This window comes from Aegilops tauschii, chromosome 2 (genome assembly GCF_002575655.3).
Source record: "Aegilops tauschii subsp. strangulata cultivar AL8/78 chromosome 2, Aet v6.0, whole genome shotgun sequence".
NCBI classification, from domain to species: domain Eukaryota; kingdom Viridiplantae; phylum Streptophyta; class Magnoliopsida; order Poales; family Poaceae; genus Aegilops; species Aegilops tauschii.
This window is the reverse complement of record NC_053036.3, coordinates 540,212,359-540,233,405: the sequence shown is the minus strand read 5'-3', so window position 1 is coordinate 540,233,405 and position 21,047 is coordinate 540,212,359. Positions and strand designations below refer to the sequence as shown.

Sequence of the window (21,047 nt, the reverse complement as noted above, 5' to 3'; positions counted from 1 at the left end):
AGGTCTGGGTGGCCTGAAAGGACCTATGAGGAGGTACGTAAAGAACTTCTTAGGTTGCATGACAGGTGGAAGAAGGTAGTGGTGCCGAAGAGTGAAACTTTCAGAAGGATTGCAGCAAATAATCCATGTTCATGGACTGAGGAGAGCGAGGACGAAGATGATATCTTCATGCCGCCGCTTCCGGGTTCTGCATCGTCGAAGGGCAAGAGTTCTTCATCATCGAAGGGCAAGGTTTCTGCATCGTCGAAGGGCAAGAGTTCTTCATCGTCGAAGGGCAAGAGTTCTGCATCGATCGAGGATGACGATGATGACTTCATGTAGTTTTTATGCTGTATGTTGTGAGTTCAGTTACGTACCATTTAATTTAGATGTAGTTCTATCTAGTTGTTTGTAATGTCTCGTTGTATGAGTATTATGTTCTATCTAAATATGATCTTGTAGTTCGGATAACAGAGTACTAAAATAGAGTAGGCATATGTCTCATACATAAGTACATAGTCATTTGTCTCATACATACAATAGACATAAGTCTCACACAGAAATAGATGGTAATGTCTCTACTGATAGATAGAAGCGTCAATGACAACGTCTGGCCTGGCGGGGAGGCGGATCTGGAAGCGGCGACCATCCCAACCTGTCGGGTGCCCTAATGTGACGAGGAGGAATCTCAGACTCTCCCTGGTCATGTTGTGTATCCTGTGTGGGGCCTGATGGAGGAGTCGAAAACATGTTCATCCACTGGGTGTGCTGCGACATCTGAGCCTGTATGTTCTCCTCGGGATGTTGATCACTCCCCACGTATCATGTGATGCCGACATAGATGCCTGATATCCGTAGGCTCCTACGCGATGGAACGTTTCATCATGAAGAATGAGGTCGCGTCAATTAATATTGAAAACAATAAATATGAAGACACATACCTGCTGGCTGTGACAGCTGCTCTGGCTCAAACACGAAACTGGACGAGGGACCGTGCTGCTGTGGCTGTGGAGATAACACAAAGCTCGACGAGGGACCGTGTTGCTGTGGCTGTGGAAAAAACACGAAGCTCGACGTGGGACCATAGTGCTGCGGGTGCCACGTAGAACTGCCAGGTTGGTCAGGACGGGGTGGCCTGGTTGTCGGCCCATGTGCTAGACGTGGACGTACTTGATGTCGGTGCATGGAGTGACGCGGCTGCTCCTGCTGGTGCTGAACAACATCGGTTCTCCGGGTGCACGTGATAGCCTCGTACACAGTCCGTATCTTATTCTGAATTCTTTCCAAGAAGGGCTGTAGCACTGGACAATGCTGAAGAAGAGGTCCAGACGATAGTGATCGTCCAAAGGTGGTCACGTCGTCGTAGAGTTCGCGTGTCAAGGTAGCCTGCAAATTTCCATGACGATTAATAATGTATGTCTCTTGCACGTCAAAGTATGTGACAACATTACGTAAAGAAAATATATCTTACCGCATACTGCCTAGAGCCCGAAGTATCATAGCTCGGGTACATATCCGACGGAGTTGGATCCGGTATCTCCTCTGGGTGGGAGTACTCAACGATGCGTAACCGTGTTCCGGTCATGTAGCGCCGCAAATAGAGATTGAATTCATCGAGATCGAAATTGTGATTCTCGTGCCATAGATTTGTGTTTGCTGTCTCCCATTCTATAACATACGGCTCTAGTCTAACTAGCCAGTCAGCAGTTGTCCTGGTCATGCCCTTCCTTGTCGTCCTAAAATTATGGTGTGTGTTCAACAATTACCTAAAGCTTCGAATGGAGTACTATGAAAGATAATGCAACATTAAAAAACTGGTTAATACCTGTGGATGTGTGCTGGCACCGGGTTCTCTATAGGGGGAGGTAGCTCCAACTACAGAAGACCAAATTGCCTCATAACCCTCTGTTGTGCCATCTCCTCGACGAAGACATCGAAGATGATCTTAGATTTTGTCATCCAGTAATCTCGGTCCCTTGTGCATAGCACAGACATACCACCAGGGTATCTCGCTTGTATGGCTGCTTCCGTGTAGGGCTGCCAGATGACCCCGGTGTACGCATCGAACTGCTCGTTCAATGCTGTGTATGCCTTCCTGGTCTGATCACTAGCAAAGCGTCTCTGCAGAGAAGAAAAGTTAGTAGCCGCTAGCATCAAACTATCTCTTATGCAGAAAAAAGTTGCATTAAACTATAACACGGTGCATACCTCGCGACGTGTCCAACACAGACCGAAAGTAGGCATGTCGATGCCGTCAACATCAAACATGGCGTCTATAGGCTTATGAACACGTACATCTGGTCGCCCTATAGAGAACCTCTCCCACGACCACAGCTGTAGGAATAGAGGGCATCCAAGAAGGGCTGGCTTTCTCGATGTAAGCTGGCAACCGTTGCACATACCTCGGTATGTAGCTGCTAAGACCGCCGAACCCCAACTCCTCTGTCTGATCTGATCCGCCGTCTGAGCGCTCGCTATCTCGAGTGCCATAGGGATGTAGAGCGCGCTAATAGTGGTGACATGGTTCTCCGTGAACATCACCTTACCAAAAAGCCACATTAAGTAGGCCTCCAGGCTCCGAATGATCTGTTCCGCAGTCAACGGCGCCCGGAAGTTCTGGATCTGCATTAAGCGAAGAGAAAGTTTTAGTAAGCCGCAATTATTTTCTGTAAAACTGTATGCACGATAATTTGAAAATAATAGGTAGGGGAAATTACCCAGAAATTTAGCAACCACTCATACTTAGGTCCGTGATGCTTCCATACCGGATCCGGAGCATCCGGAAAAACACCATGAAAACGTTGTGTAAGAGCTCGCTCCCAACCAGCCGGTGCATCCAACGGTCCTACGGCATGACCTGCCAACGGTAGTCCGAGCAAAAGTGACACATCCTCCAGAGTAGGAGCCATCTCTCCCCATCTGAAGTAAAACGTGTGGGTCTCTGGCCTCCAACGGTCCACTAAGCAGCTCAGCAAGGACCCATCGATGGCGAGGCGTTTCTCACCCGGGATAGACTCAACCAGACGCGCGAAAGGTAAAAGGCCAGCCCATTTCAACCTTCAACAAAGAACATTTAAGTTAGTGTCTCCCATTAATATGCATGTCAGTGTGCAAATTAATAAAGCACGTACCGCTGAAGCCATCCTGAGTGTATCATCCAGTTTTCCTTAGGAGTGCGAGTGACCAGAGGCTCAAGTTTGCGCTCATACCATATCGCAGCACGATGACCCCTATCAATGTCCCCATTCAACAACCACAATCCCGACATTCCTGCACATACAAAATTCAGAACATAGTGCCACACTTAATACAAATCTCCTCTCAAGTGCCGCATGCATACAAATTCAGAACATAGTGTCACACTTAATAAAAATTCAGAACATAGTGTCACACTTATTACAAATTCAGAACATAGAAAAATTCAGAACATAGTGCCACACTTAATACAAATTCAGAACATAGTGCCACACTTAATACAAATTCAGAACATAGTGCCACACCACACTTAATACAAATTCAGAACATACTACTGCTAGCTTAGCTTCTTCCTCTCGCCCTTACTCCTCTACTGCCTCTACCTCCTCTTCTTCCCTGGTTGCCTCGTCCACGCCCAGTGACGAAAGTGGGACAATTAGTGTCCCTATGGCCAAATTCATTGCATAGAATGCATTGCCTAGTCGGACCTCTTGCTTTAGATTCATCCATATCATTCCGGATGCGCTGACACTGCCGTCTGCCTCTACTTGTACGCATATGCTCTGGGTTTGGAATGTAACGCCTTTCGGCGGGGTTGACGCTGTTGAAATTACCCATTGATCGAAAACCCATCAGCTCACCTGTCCAGGTATTGAGGACAGACTCTTTCAGAAAAAATGGAGACACAAACGATATTGCGTCCATTCCAAGCTGCCCGCAAGCAGCAAGTACATGTGAGCAAGGTAGGTGAAGCAATTTCGGTTTATTGCATGTGCACTCACACGTTGGCCAGGCTTCATTGCCAATTTTCACCTCATGCGTCCTCAACTCATTTGCACATCCGAATTTGTTGTTGGCTAAGCGGATCTCAAACCTTCTTTCTTGATTACCGATGGCGACTACAGTGTGTGACCTAGCTTTTTGCATCTTGTTGTCCATGTACTTCGTGACTCTTTCACAGTACCGTGTATTTGGGTTGTTCAAGATATGCTGCTCTGCTTTTTGACGTCTATCTCTGAAATACTTGACGGTGCCATAGAAAATACCCTCAACGATGGCTGTAAGTGGCAATGCCCGGTTTCCTCTGAGGACAAAGTTGTATGTTTCCGCGAGGTTCGTTGTCATGACACCGTACCTTGCTCCATGTGTGTCATGTAGCAAAGACCACCTCTCCAGAGGCTCATGCTCTATCCACTGCTCGAAGGTTTTAATCGACCTCCCGAGCCTTCTCCTAGTACCAGGTGGGTCAAAGCCTGGCAGGTCACATAGCCCAACAGGCTCCTCCTCCACGGCCGCTGTTCCTGTTGCCAACTGTGCAGCTACTGCTTCAACATGTGCCCTCACCGCTGCATCTCTTGCAGCTTTCCTGTCCCTCACGTGTCTCTGCGTGCACACATTAAGTCTGTCGCGTATCAAATTGTACTTCCATAACTGGTTCTGCTTGCAGAGTTTTTTGAACAGATTCATCAGGTTCTTATTTCTAAACTGCGAGAAGAAATTAGCCCCTAGATGGCGCATGCACCAACGGCTCTGCAAGTCCTGCCATGGAACTTGTTCCTCAGGGCCTGGGTTTGTCAGTGTCCTTATCGCACTGAGTATACCTACATGCCTGTCATGAAGGATGCACACATTGGGCTTCTCCTTCACAACTGATATTTTCAACTGCCCGAAGAACCATGTCCAACTTTTAATGTTCTCACTCTCCACAAAAGCAAATGCTAGTGGGACGACATGATTTTGGCCGTCTTGACCTATGGCTGTCAGGATCTGACCCTTGTACTTGCCTGTGAGAAAAGTACCGTCAACACATATCACCGGTCGGCAATGCTTGAAAGCTTCGATGCATACACCGAAAGAGAAGAAGAGACGATGCAACACCCTCACAGTTGGGAACTCTGGCATGAACATGTCTTGGATATCGATATAGGTGTCTGGATTCCGCTGCTGCAGAGTGTGGAGGAGGTGGACAACAGAGTCATATGCATCAAAATAAGAACCAAATCTCCTCTCAAGCGCCGCATACTTAGCCCTCCAAGCCTTGCCATAAGAAATTCTGTACTTGAACCTGGCAAAGACTTTTGTCTGGACTGCCTTCACTTCCATAGCTTTGCCCTGCACTATCTCATCGTAAAACAATCGAGCAATAAGCGTGGATGAAAGGTTGGCATGATCTTGAGGGATGCAGGGAATAAGACAAGTGTGATTAACTAAGTCACTTATCACCCAACTTGTGCCATACTTAGGGAGAAAGCCATGCACCCTGGCGGGACAATCTGCGTTCTTGCGTACCATTGTCAGGAATTTCTGACTGGACACCTGAGCTGTGAAAACCCTTTGCGTGGACATTGCCCAATTAATTATTGCATCCTTCAGGGCTTGCTTGTTCGGATACATAGCACCCGTCGCAATATTGTTCTGGTGATATTGCCAGGCTGAATCATGTACATCATTCACGGTCATTGCAGATGTGAAGTCATGATTCCACCATGCAGGATTCGGGACCTCCTCTGCATTTTCTTCTTCATTTGACTCGTCAGAATCATCGGCATGACCCCTTTCAACATCGGTGTCTTCTTCTTCCATCTGGTTCTGCATGTGCCCATCTACCTCGTCAGCGTCCACCTCGCCATTGTAATCACCATCGGCATTTCCTCCTTCTACCTGACTACTCTGCCCTGGTTCATAACCATAAGCATTTCCTCCTTCTACCTGACTGCTCTATCCTTGTTCGTAACCATAAGCATTTCCTCCTTCTACCTGACTGCTCTATCCTTCGTAGCCACCCTCGCCTTCATGTGCAGTGACCTCCTTCACGACGGGAAGCACTAAAGCAACAGGATTGCATCCCCTTCGTTCACAACCTTGTAACCACCGCACCCAATCGGAGTCTCCCTCTATTGGCCTCAAATAAAAGTAAATTATTGAACTTGACCGTGTCCACAATGCATGAACACCGACGGTGTGTGTTTCAGTATCAAGACCTAAACTTGCCGCAATCCATTCTTTCAACTGACTGACTGACCATGTTTGTGGTGCGCTCATTGGCACCTCTATGTGAGTAAATTCACTCAGATCTGCTCCCATCTCAGTTGTTTGGACAGTACCAGGACCGTAGTAAAATCTGAACTTCACTACATCGGACATCTCGACTCACCTATTTTTTTTTCAACAACGAAATACAAGTATTAAGCAACAACTTAATATCCCCACTAACAAATATTAGACATGTCTATATATTACCTAACTATATATTACAGAATATTAACGGAGAACTAATACAATTCACACACCTACAAGTATATTACGAATATTTGCCGTAGCAACTACAAATATTGACAGATTAATATATTTGACTGGACTGCCTATATTACGGACCTTTTTTTGGAACTACTACAAATACTGACACTCCTAAATACACATTTTTACATAACTAATTAGTTGACATCTAAATATATTTACGTATACTACCGGGGCAAATAACAATAATCGCACACCTAATTTATTTCACATCGAAACATATTAACAAATACTACCGGAGCACCTACGAAAAATAAAATGTTTGCTGAAATATACCCTTGAAGCGTGCGTGCGAACGAAGAACGACGAACGGCGGCCACCAAACTGCCGGTGCTCCGCCTCCAACGAAGAACGACGAACGACAGCTTCACCTCCACCACACTGCCCCAACTTCACCACCACCACACTGCCCCAACTTCACCACCACCACCTCCACCAAAATGCTCACCACGACCACCACGAGCTACCCCATCAGTAGATCGAGACCTCTTTTGGCTGCCCTAACTGAGTTGAATCCATTCACGGTGCCAAAATCGTGAAAAACTTACTCATTTAGGTGTATAAATTGGTGGCATTTTTGTGTAGAGAGAGGAGAAGGTAAGAACAGAAGAAGAACAGAAGAAGAAGGGGGGAAGGGGAGGATAAGGCCGCAGGGAGCAGCCGGCCAGCCGCGTGCGAGGTGGGGCCGCACCCTGTCGGCCAGCAGCTGGCCGATCGGCCCGCGGTAGGCCGACAGGGGCACGCCCGCGCCGACAGCTCCCTCCCTCCCCCTCGCGACGTGGCCAGCCCAATCCGAGGCCGACGCGTGCCAGGCTGGCCAGCAGTCGGCCAGCAGCAAGCCGATCGGCCTGCTGTGGGCCGATTAGGTCCAGTCGGCCGGCTGAGGGCCGACGATGTATTATTTGTGAAAAATATTTTTTTCGGCGTAATATTTGTGTAATTTAATAAAAAATGTATTATTTAAAAAAATTAGCCTTGGCCGATGGGCCACTTATCAGCCTCGTCGTGGCCGACTGGGACCTGTCGGCTCCAGCAAACCCGATGGAAGCCAGTCGACTTCGATGCGGCCGATGCCATATTACTTTTGCAAATTATCAAAACAACATAATATTTATCTAATTTATTAAAAAATGTATTATTTAAAAAATAGCGCATTTGGACATATGAGATGGCATTACCATCTCTTTGAGTGCGTTGATTATGCGAGGAAGGATGACGTAGCCCTGAGTACACAATATGCGGCTCCAAAACATCATCGGAACTCGCTTCATTTGGTTCCTGGCACATAACAAGAAATGGTCTTGTTTAGATACATTGTCGCAAGCCAATATCAGCTACATACCTCCCACAGTCAAATCAGTTCACTAAAAGGATTTTACCTGTTGGAAACTTGGTGGCATCACTGGTTCGCCCATTATTCCATTTGGTAAGCCACCAGTTGACATCATCTTCTGCATAGCACTCATTGCGTTTGTCACTCTTGCCAAGTCCTCCTGCAGCTTTTTCTGACTTCCCTCCATCACTATCACCTTCTTCCTTAGAGCGGCTGCCTCATCTTCAGCTTTTCTTTTAGCCCTCGCAGCTTCCAAGACTGCATTTTCCTGAGAGTTTTTGGGGCGACTTTCCTCTGTTACTACCACCTTCTTTCTCGGTGTGGAGACTTCATCTCCAGCCTTTCGTTTGGCCCTTGCAGCTTGCGGGTCTGACCTTTCCTGTAGGTCTTTGGTGGAGGGCCCAGGTGTATACGTGCGTGCACTAGCCCTCCTTTTTGCACCCATGGCAGGTGCATAGTCATCTCCTGACCCTTCGGGATTCTCGAGAGATGGGTCACTGGATCGTGACTGCAAGGTGAGCAAGGCATGTCAGTTCTTGAGCTCTTCGAGGAGATCAGGGCAAATACTAACATGTCAAATCTAGCAATGGACTTGCTGATATAACACAAACTTTTCTTTTTCTTTTCATTCAAGTAACATGAATAAATCATCCAGACAGAAAACAAAGAAACAAGAGTTACCTCTTCCTGATGCATCCGTGCAAAGCTCTTGGATCCAATTTTATCGACATAGGTTGATTTGGCTCGAGAAGCTTTAGATGCAGCACTTCTGGCCTGTGTTTAAAAGCATATATCAATCATCCAAATTATCCAAAATGTCTACTCCCTCACGTTTCAAAATAATTGTCTTTTCAGAGTTGGGCAAAAGAATTAAGTTTTCGTGAAATGTTTATATTGCTCATCTCTTTTTTCCTCACAAGGTCATTAATTACCTTTTTTCCGCCAAAGCAAGGTATGCAAGCACAAGAAGAGTTAATTATCTCTTTTCTGATGACATTGATTAAGGGCAAAGTAGAAACACAATGACTTAAATTGCATTGGGAGTGTAGAAGTACAAGTATTTTGAGAAAAGATGGAGGCAAAAAAGCATCTATTTGAAATGGAGGGAATAGTACATTGTTACAACAAATGAAAGAGAATGCACATCACTACCTTTGCCTTTTCGGTATTCCAATATGCAACAAGGACTCGCCATTGTTCTTTTGAGACATGAGGATCTCGATCAGCAAGGCGTTCCTCTTCAGTTGTATGAGAATCATAGTGTTTCCGTTTTAAATAAGATTTCCAAACCCGCCACTTGTTTCTTATGGACCTCAGGACCGACAACTCGTGAGGTGGATCAATATCAAATTTAAGCTATACCAAAGAACGAGGAGTGTGAAAGAAGTTACAGGCAGGGAACAGACTAACATTAGAATGAATACCTTAACAATGTGCCACATAACATCCTTGTTCTCCTTTGGAATATTTTTCCAACTTATATATGTGAGAGGCGCCAATATTCCATCTCGTGCTAGTGCGCCTAGAAAGTAAATCAACATGTTTGCATTTTCTCCAATTGGCAGGCCCAAAGTGTTCAAGGAGACTGGTACCCGTACACCCTCAGGCAAGGTCCACATTTTGACACAAAGATTACCTCCTGCTTTGTGTCCCTTTTTACCTTGTTGCTGCTCTTCAGAATCAGTTATATCGTGCAGGGATACCTTATTGGAACCCTCAGGTGTCAGACGGTCATGGAACACATTATATTTCTTCTTGGCAAGGGCCCTTCTGACCTCTAGAGGTAATAACCGACAATAATTCCGCGCAAAATGCTCAGGGTCAGACATATCAGTATTTGAAGGAGTTGTTGTTAAATCAAGGTCATCTAGTTCATCAGAGTTTTCTTGAGGCAACTTATGCGCAGACGGTGTGCTAGGGTAAAGACCAGCACTCATTCTATAACTGTATGGATAGTCAGAATCAGACAAGCTTTCATCTGGAGATACAGCATATTGCTCATCGTTCTCACTTTCTACAGATTCAGTGTCTGTCCTGGCAACTGACACTTCACAATCTGGAGAGGCAGGACACTGCTGAAGAGGCTCCCATTCAATTGATTCGTCATCCATGGCATCTGCTGGCACTTGGACATTAGGACCAAAATCCTGCAGGTCACCAGGGTCACTTTCTAGAGGTTCATTTTCTATAGCAGCAGCTGAATCTTTGGCCAAACGTTTACTATGTCTAAGCTGAAGCCCTGCATTTGATGAAGCTATTGAGCCTTTTTTATTCTTCTTCTGAGTCCAACTCCAACCACTAGTCTGCTTGGAAACATTAACTTCAATCTGCTCGTTCTGGGTTTCATCATTAGTGCGTACATTTTTCTGTTTTAGATCAGCCAGCTTATTCGGAGGTGTAACCTGTTCCCGCTCCTTAAGAGCCGAGGTGTTGCCAGGCCTCTCATTAGCCTTACTTTGACTCTCAAAGTCGACATGGGTTCCATGACTACGGCTATCAGAGGTCTGTCCTTCCGCCTGCTGTATGTGGTTCAGTGGTTCTATATGTCTCTTCTTGCCAATAGTCTTAGCATTAGCTGCCTGCTGTATGTGGTTCAGTGGTTCTAGATGTCTCTTCTTGCCAATAGTCTTAGCATTAGCTAACTTTGATTTTTTCTGCTTGCTACTACACGATGCAGTAGTCTCCTTTATAGGAAGAGACCACATGGCTTCTCTATTAGTTGCAGGACTGATATGCTCACGAATTGCCTGATTTGTCGTCGATGCCTTTCTCTTCTCTACATTAACAGAGTTGGGTTCAACAGCGCATCCAGTTGGCCGAATGCTCTCCCTCGAAAGTGTTTTATTGATCATCTCAGTAGATGCCTCTTCTCCATGTTTTGCTTGGTTGATAGGTGGATGAACCACCCCATCAAGATCCAGACAGTATAACTGACTACCTTCTGCATGACTCTCATGAAAAGGCTGTTTGTGCACCTGCTGTATGCTCTGAGCAGGAGTCTTCATATGCCTCTCCCCTATACTTACAGTTTGGGGGCTAACGGAGCATCCGACTCTCTGGTTTCTATGAGTTGCAGTAGCCTCATCTATCAGTTCAGTATGTCTCGCCTCTCCATAAACTTCATGGCTGAGAAGTCCATCCTGTATCTCCTCTGAATGAGTGACTCTATGCAAGCGTGCCAGCTGTGCTCGCTTTGGCTGCATAGTGTAACTAGGGTGCTGATCATTTACATGATCTCTGACCTCATTTAGAGGCAAAGCTTGTCTCTCCTTGTTGCCTACAATACGACGGCCAAGGGGCAGTCGATTTCTCTGAAGGCTATTATTTGCAACATTCTCATTTGCCATATGTATTTGTTCTCCATCAATCATATGATCAGTATACCCCTGTTGTTCATCAGGTTCTGCTCGTGGTAGCCCTGCGCGCATTGCATAACTAGGACGCTCTTGCCATTTCTGCATCACAGGAAAAGAAAGGTGTGCACTATTTAGGGAAAAAAGGTCGATGGATCATCCAGATCTCCGACCAACTGAGCTAGACACAGTACAGAGTAAATGAAATTATGAAATGAAGATGGTAATAGATTCCAATTGAATTGCAATTTTTTCGATTGTGCAATACCAAAATCCACAACCCAACATAATCGAGAAGTACATATATACCTCCCGAGCAGCAACAATCGGTGGGACAGATGCGGCGGCGAGCGGCACGACGGCCGCCTCGGCGGAGGAGAGGATGTAGTCCCGGACGCGCGCGGAGTCGACGGCCAGCTGGGCGCCGCAGAGCGGGCAGGCGCAGCGCGATAGCCCGACCGGCACACTGAGGAGCTCGCCGCAGGCGCCGCACGGAAGCCTGGCCCCGCGTGCGCCCGCAGCGCCTCGCGGCAGGGGCAGCGCCCTCCGCCGGGGCCGCGGCATGAGCTCCGGAGGGAGCGATTGCGTCGTGCCGCAGTCGGGGCAGACGAACTCCGTCAGCCCCCGTTCCACCTCCAACGTCTCCTCGCACCCCGCGCAGCGCACCTCCAAGAACTCCTCGGCCGCCGCCGCCGCCGTGGCTAGCGGCGGTGGCGCCATTGCCTTCGAGCTAGGGCGTGATTTCTATTTCGGCGGCGGGGGAAGGAACGCCGATGGCTGGCACGGTCAGTCTCACACACTTGTCTAGGCATTGGCTAAAATATTGGCTACTAAAACCTCCCGTAAAGTTTCCGGTAAATCTTTTTCTTTAACACGAGGTCATACATACGCACATACATTCGTCCCTATAAACACAAACATGCACACACTATCCCTATGAGCACCTCAATCGGCACATCATTTTAAGATTGACAAGGTCACCACAGACATCTTCGTAGTCAACATGAATGTCTCTCCCACTGAACGCACACGAGGGCTGAAATATATTCAGAAAAATACGAGCATTAGGTAGGAAAAACAGAGTTAAATTTTTTTGCTTTTCTGGCAGAAAAACGGAAACAAAGAGACAACATGAAAAACAAAAGTGAAAATTTAGAAAACAAAAATATTATGCAGACGGAAACAAAAACAGAGCTTCGGAATAGACATGAAAATGAAAGTTTCTGTTTCGTGAATATGAAATTTTTCGTTTCTATTGGCTTATGGAGCCTTTGTAGCCTAACCATCAACCATCACACAAATATACAATGAGCAAAATGGCTCATGTGTGGCCCAACTTCTAGTACCATACAAAGAAGTTAGACCTGATTGTAACCACAATGAAGGTCAAGCCTAAAATTCCCCTTCATGGATTTTTTTGTGATGTTACAATGTGTTTTACTTCTAAGAGGGTGACTTGATGCACTGTGTTTTGCTTATATATGGATTTTGTCCTTCTAATTACCACAAATGTGTTTGGGTTGTCAAGGTTGAAAAAATATGCACAAATGCATATCTTCTAATACAATCAACATAATATTTAGTAGTCATGTTAAAAATTAAATATGTCGGTTTGCTCCAATGTTTTCGTATTTCTTTCTGCTTTCGTAAAAATATATATGGAAACAAATATGGTAGCATCAGTTTCATTCATTTCCGCTCCGTTTTCATCCATAGTGTTAAGTCTAGAACTTTAACTCTGATGGACTAAAGATATCACTGTTCTTCTAACCATTCAACCACAAGTTGATTCACAGTTACCAATAAGTTTTGGCATTACAAAGATCAACTTACTAACACATTGGCTAGCCAACAGTTCGCGACTAATACACGAGCAAGCCAAGATAATTTGGCTACCAGTTGATCAATTATCAACTTACTTTGGTCATCTCACAAGACTTGGCAATTTTTTGTAAATTTTGGAGTTGTAGAATTTTGGTATGCGAAAGTATTGGCTAGCTATTTTTTGGCGTGCAACCAAGCATGACCAAAATGCAACGACAAATAATCCAAAGAGGGATTTGAACTTACAAAATCTAGCTCTGTGCGCAGAAGCCAGTTTTTCTTACATCTCGTCCCCACCGCCTTTGCACATAAAAATGCTTTCATTTATTTCCGTATGTCATATAGTGATTGTGAATGCAATGAGGTCTTGCGTCGCAGTTTGCGTAAAAGGTTTTTCAGAATTTTTTGAAACTTCAAATTAGTATTTTGGCACAGTTCAAAAAATAGGGCTCCAATGCACCCGGGTTCCAAAGTGACTGTGGATTTTTGGAACCCGGGTGTATTGGAGGACCTTATTTTAAATACTTTGAAAATCACATTTAATGTTTCAAAAAATTCTGAAAAAAAATTCTATGTGATCATATGGATGTATATCACACATGTGTAAAGTTTGGTGATGAAATAAGTAAGTATGCGACCTATACAAAAATGACAAAATGGTGATCTCCAAGTAGTGAATAATGCATGCACTGTTCATCTTTCCAAAATCATGATTTTGTCATTTTTGTGTAACTCACATGGTTACTTATTTCGGCACCAAAATTTACACATGTGTAATATAAATTCATATAAACATGTTGATTTGTTTTCAGAGTTTTTTGAAACTTCAAAATAGTATTTTGGCACAGTTCAAAAATAGGGCTCCAATGCACCCGGGTTCCAAAGTGACTTTTTGCTGACGGCATACATTTCAGAAATGAGGTACTCCCTCTATAAAGAAATATAAGATCGTTTATATTTCTTTACAGAGGGAGTAGTATGTAATGGATATTTTAAATGTATGAACTATGGTATTTGATTCGAGAATTGTGACATATTCATCTGTTTTATATTGAATCATGAACTTATTAAAATCAATTAACTCAAACCCTATCCTGGTTTTGTGTAGTTGTTCTGCATTTTGCAGATTTTCAAAATTGATGAAAAATCGGGTGTAGACACCATGAGACTCTACCCCACAAAAAAATCATAAAAAAGTGTCATGTGAAAATAACATGTGTAATTCTTTTATCTATTGTCTTATTATTTTCTCTGCTACACAAATGCCTTTTACTGTTCTCATGGTAGCATTATTTACACTTAGAAATTGTTTCAGGCTATTTTGGCACTCTAAGAGACAAAGCCACTCCGAACCTTAGACAAGTCCTTAACTCCAATGTTCCATAAAATTCTGAAATAATTCACGAACGTAGGGAATATTGCAAATGATAACCTACAAAGATGCATACTAAATATATGGCACTTCATGTTTCTTTTTGTGTTTTGTTCAAAGAGAAGGCAACATGGATTTATTTATCCCTCCTTTTTATGAGCTTTGCAAGTTATCGTTTCACAGCATTCCTTACATCCATGAATATTTTCACATTTTCTACAAACACCGAAATAAAAAAAACAACTATCCATACCAAGGGTGGGGTTCATGTTAAATGGTTTAGAAAAGTGTAGGATTATCGCAAATGATTTCATGGTTTAGGTAGGAGCGTTAGCGTGCAAAGTTTATAATTTCATTTCATCGAAACAAAACATTCCATGTCGTAGCTTAAATAAGATAGAGCAAATCCGGTGACTACGATGCTACAACTAAGGTCAATGACCAACATGATGTAACTCAACCTCAGTTGCACCTAACAGCAGCATCAGCAATCTCAGTCCTATTGGAACAGAATGATCTACAATTTGCATCTTCCAACTAGGATAGCGCCTTGGTGGAGAGCGGAGGGATAGGGGAGTGCGACGGCAGCACCGCAGTGATTCCTGAAGATATGTATATGGCACATCTCACTCTGCTTGGGGCTGAGCTCCAAGCATGTGTCAAGGAAGATATGCCAAGGTTTTAAGGATACAGCAAATGGCAGAACATAGGAACAAATCTACTCCTGCTCAGTTTCATATTTAGTTGGAATCATTTTCAGCTTCTTTACATGTGTACATCAGAGCAAACAAGCCAACATATCATTTTGGTCTTAATATGACCTTCAATTTCGACGGATATGACCTTCCATAACATATACAAATTGAGATGTGGCATTAATATTTCCCTCTGCCAGGTTATTTGACTATGCTGTGGCTGACAACTGAAGAAATGCCATGGCGTCACTTCAGCGACATGCTGTCAAGTTTGAAAACAAAGTTCCTTAACGACATTGGTAAATTTTGCTTATGTTCGGGCAACACTCCTTTGTCATCACATACATCAGCAAAATATGATTAGTTCTCTTCTCAGTCCTACATACAGGATAGACAACTAGTTGCCCTCTTACAAAAGTGCAAGAAACATGACAAGAGATTGCGATCATATGGGTGAAATGTGAGCACTTCTACCCGAGAGAAACCATAAATGGTGCCTATAAAACTAAGATCCAGCTAAAAGGCGAACACTACTGCCGCTTTGTACCCCAAGCATCAGTCGATCAGGTCCAATCTGCAAAACAAGAATGAGCCCGATAAGTCAAACGCACACAGATTGAAAACAAAAACACCATATGTGCTTTTCTCAAAGAGAGAAAAACAGCAAGGCATGTAGACTCCCTAGTCCTTTTTGTGCTTGTAAATTTCATGGAAAATGTTATATTGCACTATGTGCAAAAGAGAAGTCCCGTGCTATAAAATTTTGCCGATCACCACAAAATTTGTTCCTTTGGACTAAAAAATGCTCTTTTCCCCATGAAATTTTGCATGCATATAAGAAACTACAGCAGTCAGTGCGGTTTTCTTTTCACTATTTTTTTGACAATTCAGTTATGTTTATTTTACTGTTCACCGCAGGTGCATGTGAGCTCAGGTGCATTTCGCTGCTTTCAGTAAACCGCATACTCTTAACATTTTGGGGTTAATTATTTTTGTTTCACAGCTCGGCTCTCAAGGAGGCGTATTTGGACATAATGAGATGGTATTACCATCTCATCGAGTCTGCATTTGGACATATGAGATGGCATTACCATCTCATCGAGTCCGTTGATTATGCGAGGAAGGATGACGTGGCCCTGAGTAAACAATATGCGGCTCCAAAACATCATCGGAGTTCGCTTCATTTCGTTCCTGGAACATAACAAGAAAAGGTCTGGTTTAGATACATTGTCGCAAGCCAATATCAGCTACATATCTCCCACAGTCAAATCAGTTCACTAAAAGGATTTTACCTGTTGGAAACTTGGTAGCATCACTGGTTCATCCGTTATTCCATTTGGTAAGCCACCAGTTGACATCATCTTCTGCATAGCACTCATTGCGTTTGTCACTCTTGCCAAGTCCTCCTGCAGCTTTTTCTGACTTTCCTCCATCACTATCACCTTCTTCCTTAGAGCGGCTGCCTCATCTTCAGCTTTTCTTTTAGCCCTCGCAGCTTCCAAGACTGCATTTTCCTGAGAGTTTTTGGGGCGACTTTCCTCTGTTACTACCACCTTCTTTCTCGGTGTGGAGACTTCATCTCCAGCCTTTCGTTTGGCCCTCGCAGCTTGCGGGTCTGACCTTTCCTGTAGGTCTTTGGGGGAGGGCCCAGGTGTATACGTGCGTGCACTAGCCCTCCTTTTTGCACCCATGGCAGGTGCATAATCATCTTCTGGGCTTTCTGGATTCTCAAGAGCAGGGTCACCAGATCGTGACTGCAAGGTGAGCAAGGCATTTCAGTTCTTGAGCGCGTCCAGGAGACAAGGGCAAAAACTATGAGTTCGGATTTATAGTTACATATAAAATATAGTAATGGACTTGCTGGTATATAATACATAGGAGTTTTTTTCTTTTCATTCAAATAACATATGAACAAATCATCCAGATAGAAAACAAGGACATAAGAGTTACCTCTTCCTCAAATATACGTGCAAAGCTCTTTGATCCGGTTTTAGTGATATAGGTTGATTTCGCCCGACAAGCTTTACCTGCAGCACTTCTGGCCTGTGTTTAAAAGCATTTATCAATCATAAAATGTCTACACCTCCGTTTCAAAATGGTTGTCTTTTTTAGAGTTGGGCACAAGAATGTTGGTAAAATGTCTATAACTCTATATGGCCTATCTATTTTTCGTCACAAGGTCATTAAATTACCTTTTTCTTCCCATGAAGCAAGGCATGCAAGCACAAGAGTTAATTAGCTCTTTTCTGATGACATTGATTAAAGGGAAAAGCAAGAATACAAATGAGTTAACTTTGCGTTGGAAGTGTAGAAGGGCAAGTATTTTGAGAACAAATGGAGGTGCTAAAAGGACTTCTTTTTTGAAACAGAGGGAGTACAGTGTTACAACAAATAAAAGAGAATGCACAGCACTACCTTTGCCTTTTCCGTATTCCAATATGCAATAAGGACTCGCCATTGTTCTTCTGGGACACGAGGATCTCGATCAGCAAGGCGTTCCTCTTCAGTTATATGAGGATCGTGGTGTTTCAGTTTTAGGTGACATTTCCAAAACTTCCACTTGTTTCTTATGGAGCTCAGGACCGACAACTCGCGAGGTGGATCAACATCAAATTTAAGCTATACCAAAGAATAAGCAGTGTGAAAAAAGTTACAGGCAGGAAAAAAAAAACATTAGTAATGCATACCTTAACAATGTGCCACATAACATCCTTGTTCTCCTTTGGAAATGTTTTCCAACTTACATATGTGAGAGGTGCCAACACTGCATCTCGTGCCAGTGCGCCTAGAAAGTTAATCAACATGATTGCATTTTCTCCGACTGGCAGGCCCGAAGTGTTCAAGGAGACCGGTATCCGTACACCCTTGGGCAAGGTCCACACTTTGAGACAAAGACGACCTCCTACTTTCTTTCCCTTTGCAAGGGCCCTTCTGACCTCTAGAGGTAAATAATTCCGCGCGAAATGCTCGGGGTCAGACATATCAGGAACTAAAGGAGTCGTGGTTACATCAGGGTCATCTGATTCACCAGAGATTTCCTGAGGCACCTTATGTACAGATCGGCAATAGTCCTCATCGTTATCTGGATGGTCAGACTCAGACATGCTTTGATTTGGAGATACAACATAGTCCTCATCGTCATCACTTTCTACAGAATCAGTGTCTGTCGTGGCAACTGACACTTCACAATCTGGAGAGGGGGGACACTGCTGAAGAGGCACCCATTCAATTGATTCATCATCCATAGCATCTTCTGGCACTTGGACATTACGACCAAAATTCTGCAGGTCACCAGCGTCGCTTTCTAGAGGTTTATTTTCCATAGCAGCAGATGAATCTTTGGCCAAACGTTTACTATGTTTAAGCTGAAGCCCATCATTTGATGAAGCTATTGAGCCTTTTCTATTCTTCTTCTGAGTCCAACCACTAGTCTGCTTGGAAACATTACCTTCAGTCTGCTCCTTCTGGATTTCATCATTAGTGCATACATTTTTCTGTTTTAGATCAGCCAGCTTATTCGGAGGTGTAAAATGTTCCCGCCCGTTAAGAGTTGAAGTGTTGCCATGCCTCTCATTAGCCTTACTTTGACGCTCAAAATCGACCTGGATTTCATGACTATCAGTATCAGAGGTCTGCCCTTCTGCCTGTTGTATATTGTGGTTCAGTGATTCCACATGTCTCTTCTCGGCAATAGTCTTGGCATTAACTAACTCTGGTTTTTTCTGCTTGCTACACCTTGCAGTAGTCTCCTTTATAGGAAAAGAGTACATTGCTTCTGCATTAGTTAGATGATTGGTAGGCTCATGAATTGCCTGATCCGGATGCTCTTTCTGTGTGTGTTCTGAAGGAGTTGCATCAGACTGTTCTTTTTGCATATGTTGCTTGACATGATTCGTGGTTGATACCTTTCTCTTCTCTACATTAACAGAGTTGGGTCCAACTGAACATCCAATAGGCCAAGTGCTCTCCCTTGAAAGCATTTTATCGATCATCTCAGTGGATGCCTCTTCTCCATGATTTGCTTGGTTGACTGGCGGATGAACCACCCCATCCACATCTAGACAGTCTATCTGACTGCCTTCCGCATGACTTTCATGATAAGGCTGTTTGTGCGCCTGATGTATGATCTGAGTAGGAGTCCCCATATGCCTCTCCCCTATACTTGGAGTTTGGGGGCCAGTGGAGCATCCAACTCTCTGGTTCCTATGAGTTGCAGTAGCCTCGTATATCAATTCAGTATGTCTCGCCTCTCTATAAATTTCATGGCTGAGAGACCCATCCTCCATCTCTTCTGAATGAATGACTCTACGCAGGCATGCCAGCTGCGCTCGCTTTGGCTGAATATGGTAACTAGGGCGCTGATCATTTACATGATTTCTGACCTCATTTACATTTTGAGGAAAAACTTGTCTCTCCTCATTACCTACAATACCACGGCCAAGTGAAGGTCGATTTCCCTGACGGCTATGATTTGCAACAGTCTCATTAGCCACATGTATCTCCTCTCCATCAATCATATGATCAGGATACTCTTGTTCATCCCGATGCACGTGAATGAAACGACTGGGACGCTCTACCTGCGTCCTCCGTGGAGGAATTAACCTCGCATCAGGTTCTGCTTGGTGTAGCCCTGCGTGCATTGCGTAACTAGGACACTCTTGCCATCTCTGCATCACAGGAAAAGAAAGGTGTGCACTATGAATCTTGATGGATACCCAGGTGCCAGTGGGAGTGTGCATCAACTGAGGTAGACACACTACAAAGTTGCATATATGGAATCATCAAATAACGGGGGAAATGCCAGAAAGGCTCTGCAATACCAGCGTGAGATGTATTATGGGGCAAAAAAAAACCTTTTTTTAGGGGTAAATTTTTTTTCCCAAATGTATTCCAAAAATTTCGACTCTGCAATACCAAAATCACAGCCCAACATAATGGAGAAGCATATATACCTCCCGGGCAGCAACAATCGGAGGGACGGATGCCGAGGAGCGCGGTGCGACGGCCGCCGCGGCGGAGGCCAGGATGTAGTTCCGGAGGCGGGCGGAGTCGACGGCCAGCTCGGCGCCGCAGAAAGGGCAGGCGCAGCGCGATAGCCCGACCGGCACGCTGAGGAGCTCGCCGCAGGCGCCGCACGGCAGCCTCGCCCCGCGCGCGTCCGCGGCGCCGCGCGGCAGGGGCAGCGCCCTCCGGCGGGGCGGGGGCATGAGCTCCGGGGGGAGCGACTGCGGCGTGGCGCAGTCGGGGCAGACGAACTCCGTCAGCCCCCGCTCCACCTCCAACGTCTCACTGCACCCCACGCAGCGCACCTCCAGGAGCTCCGCGGTGTCCTCGGCCGCCGCCGCCGTGGCTAGCGGCGGTGGCGCCATCGCATTCGAGCAAGCTTAGGGCGTGGTTTCCGTTCCGTTTCGGCGGCGGGGCAGGCACGGTCGGGGGGGATGTGGGCTTTGGGGTTTGCGGCGCCGCGGTGGGCTGGGGTTTTGCGTGCTTTTCCCCTTCCCCGCTGGGCTGGCTTGCACTTAAATCCATTTGGAGAGCTTTGAGCAGTTCCCTGTCAAACTAACAAGAGGTATTCGACTCGGAGATCCAGAGCATGATTGATTTGCGGCCAATATTTGGCAAGTCTTGGTATTGCCAACCAAGCAATTGGTAGCCAATATTTGGCACAATGCTAAACATTGGTATGTCAATTCTTTGCACCAAACCAATTATGCTCCCAATTTCCCCCTACCTATTCTTACTAGCAGCAGAGGGCCTTTCGTGCCTACTAAAATCCAGTTCTCAGTCATCCGCTCTCAGTGGTGTTAAGGTGGCTCCCACAGCTCTTGAGGTGAACAAACTTTTATTCGCAGATAACAGCCTGCTGCTTTTTAAGTCTAGTGTGGTGGGTGTAAATTTGGTTACAAACCTCCTAAATACTTATTATAATGCTTCTGGCCAGAGAATCAACAATGATAAGTCCTCTGTTTTCTTCAGCAAAAGTTGCCCACAAGCGACCA

The 21,047-nt window shown here is 44.9% G+C and overlaps 2 protein-coding genes across 3 annotated transcripts; both read right to left on the bottom strand.

Moving 5' to 3' along the window:
• Positions 1-401: 401 nt before the first annotated feature.
• LOC109759273 (uncharacterized) lies at positions 402-11,963 on the bottom strand. The gene is made up of 13 exons (XM_020318093.4): positions 11,467-11,963; positions 9,229-11,259; positions 8,957-9,160; positions 8,486-8,578; positions 7,851-8,312; positions 7,650-7,749; positions 3,111-3,249; positions 2,697-3,036; positions 2,188-2,601; positions 1,805-2,100; positions 1,451-1,715; positions 921-1,365; positions 402-841 (listed from the first exon to the last, which is right to left on the bottom strand). Exons 1-10 carry the CDS (start codon positions 11,875-11,877, stop codon positions 1,855-1,857), a joined length of 4,440 nt encoding a protein of 1,479 aa, XP_020173682.1. The 5' UTR covers positions 11,878-11,963; the 3' UTR covers positions 402-841; positions 921-1,365; positions 1,451-1,715; positions 1,805-1,854.
• Positions 11,964-15,331: 3,368 nt separating this feature from the next.
• On the bottom strand, positions 15,332-20,558 carry LOC109759274 (uncharacterized). Of its 2 annotated transcripts, none has more exons than XM_020318094.4 (7): positions 20,001-20,558; positions 17,736-19,715; positions 17,464-17,667; positions 16,999-17,091; positions 16,341-16,802; positions 16,098-16,239; positions 15,332-15,622 (listed from the first exon to the last, which is right to left on the bottom strand). In XM_020318094.4, the coding sequence occupies exons 1-6, from the start codon at positions 20,415-20,417 to the stop codon at positions 16,144-16,146; spliced, it is 3,252 nt and encodes a 1,083-aa protein (XP_020173683.1). In that variant the 5' UTR covers positions 20,418-20,558; the 3' UTR covers positions 15,332-15,622; positions 16,098-16,143. The 2 variants fall into 2 exon arrangements, with proteins under 2 accessions (XP_020173683.1, XP_020173684.1); XM_020318095.4 differs by having other exon boundaries at positions 16,140-16,239; positions 20,001-20,524.
• Between the last annotated feature and the right edge of the window lie 489 nt (positions 20,559-21,047).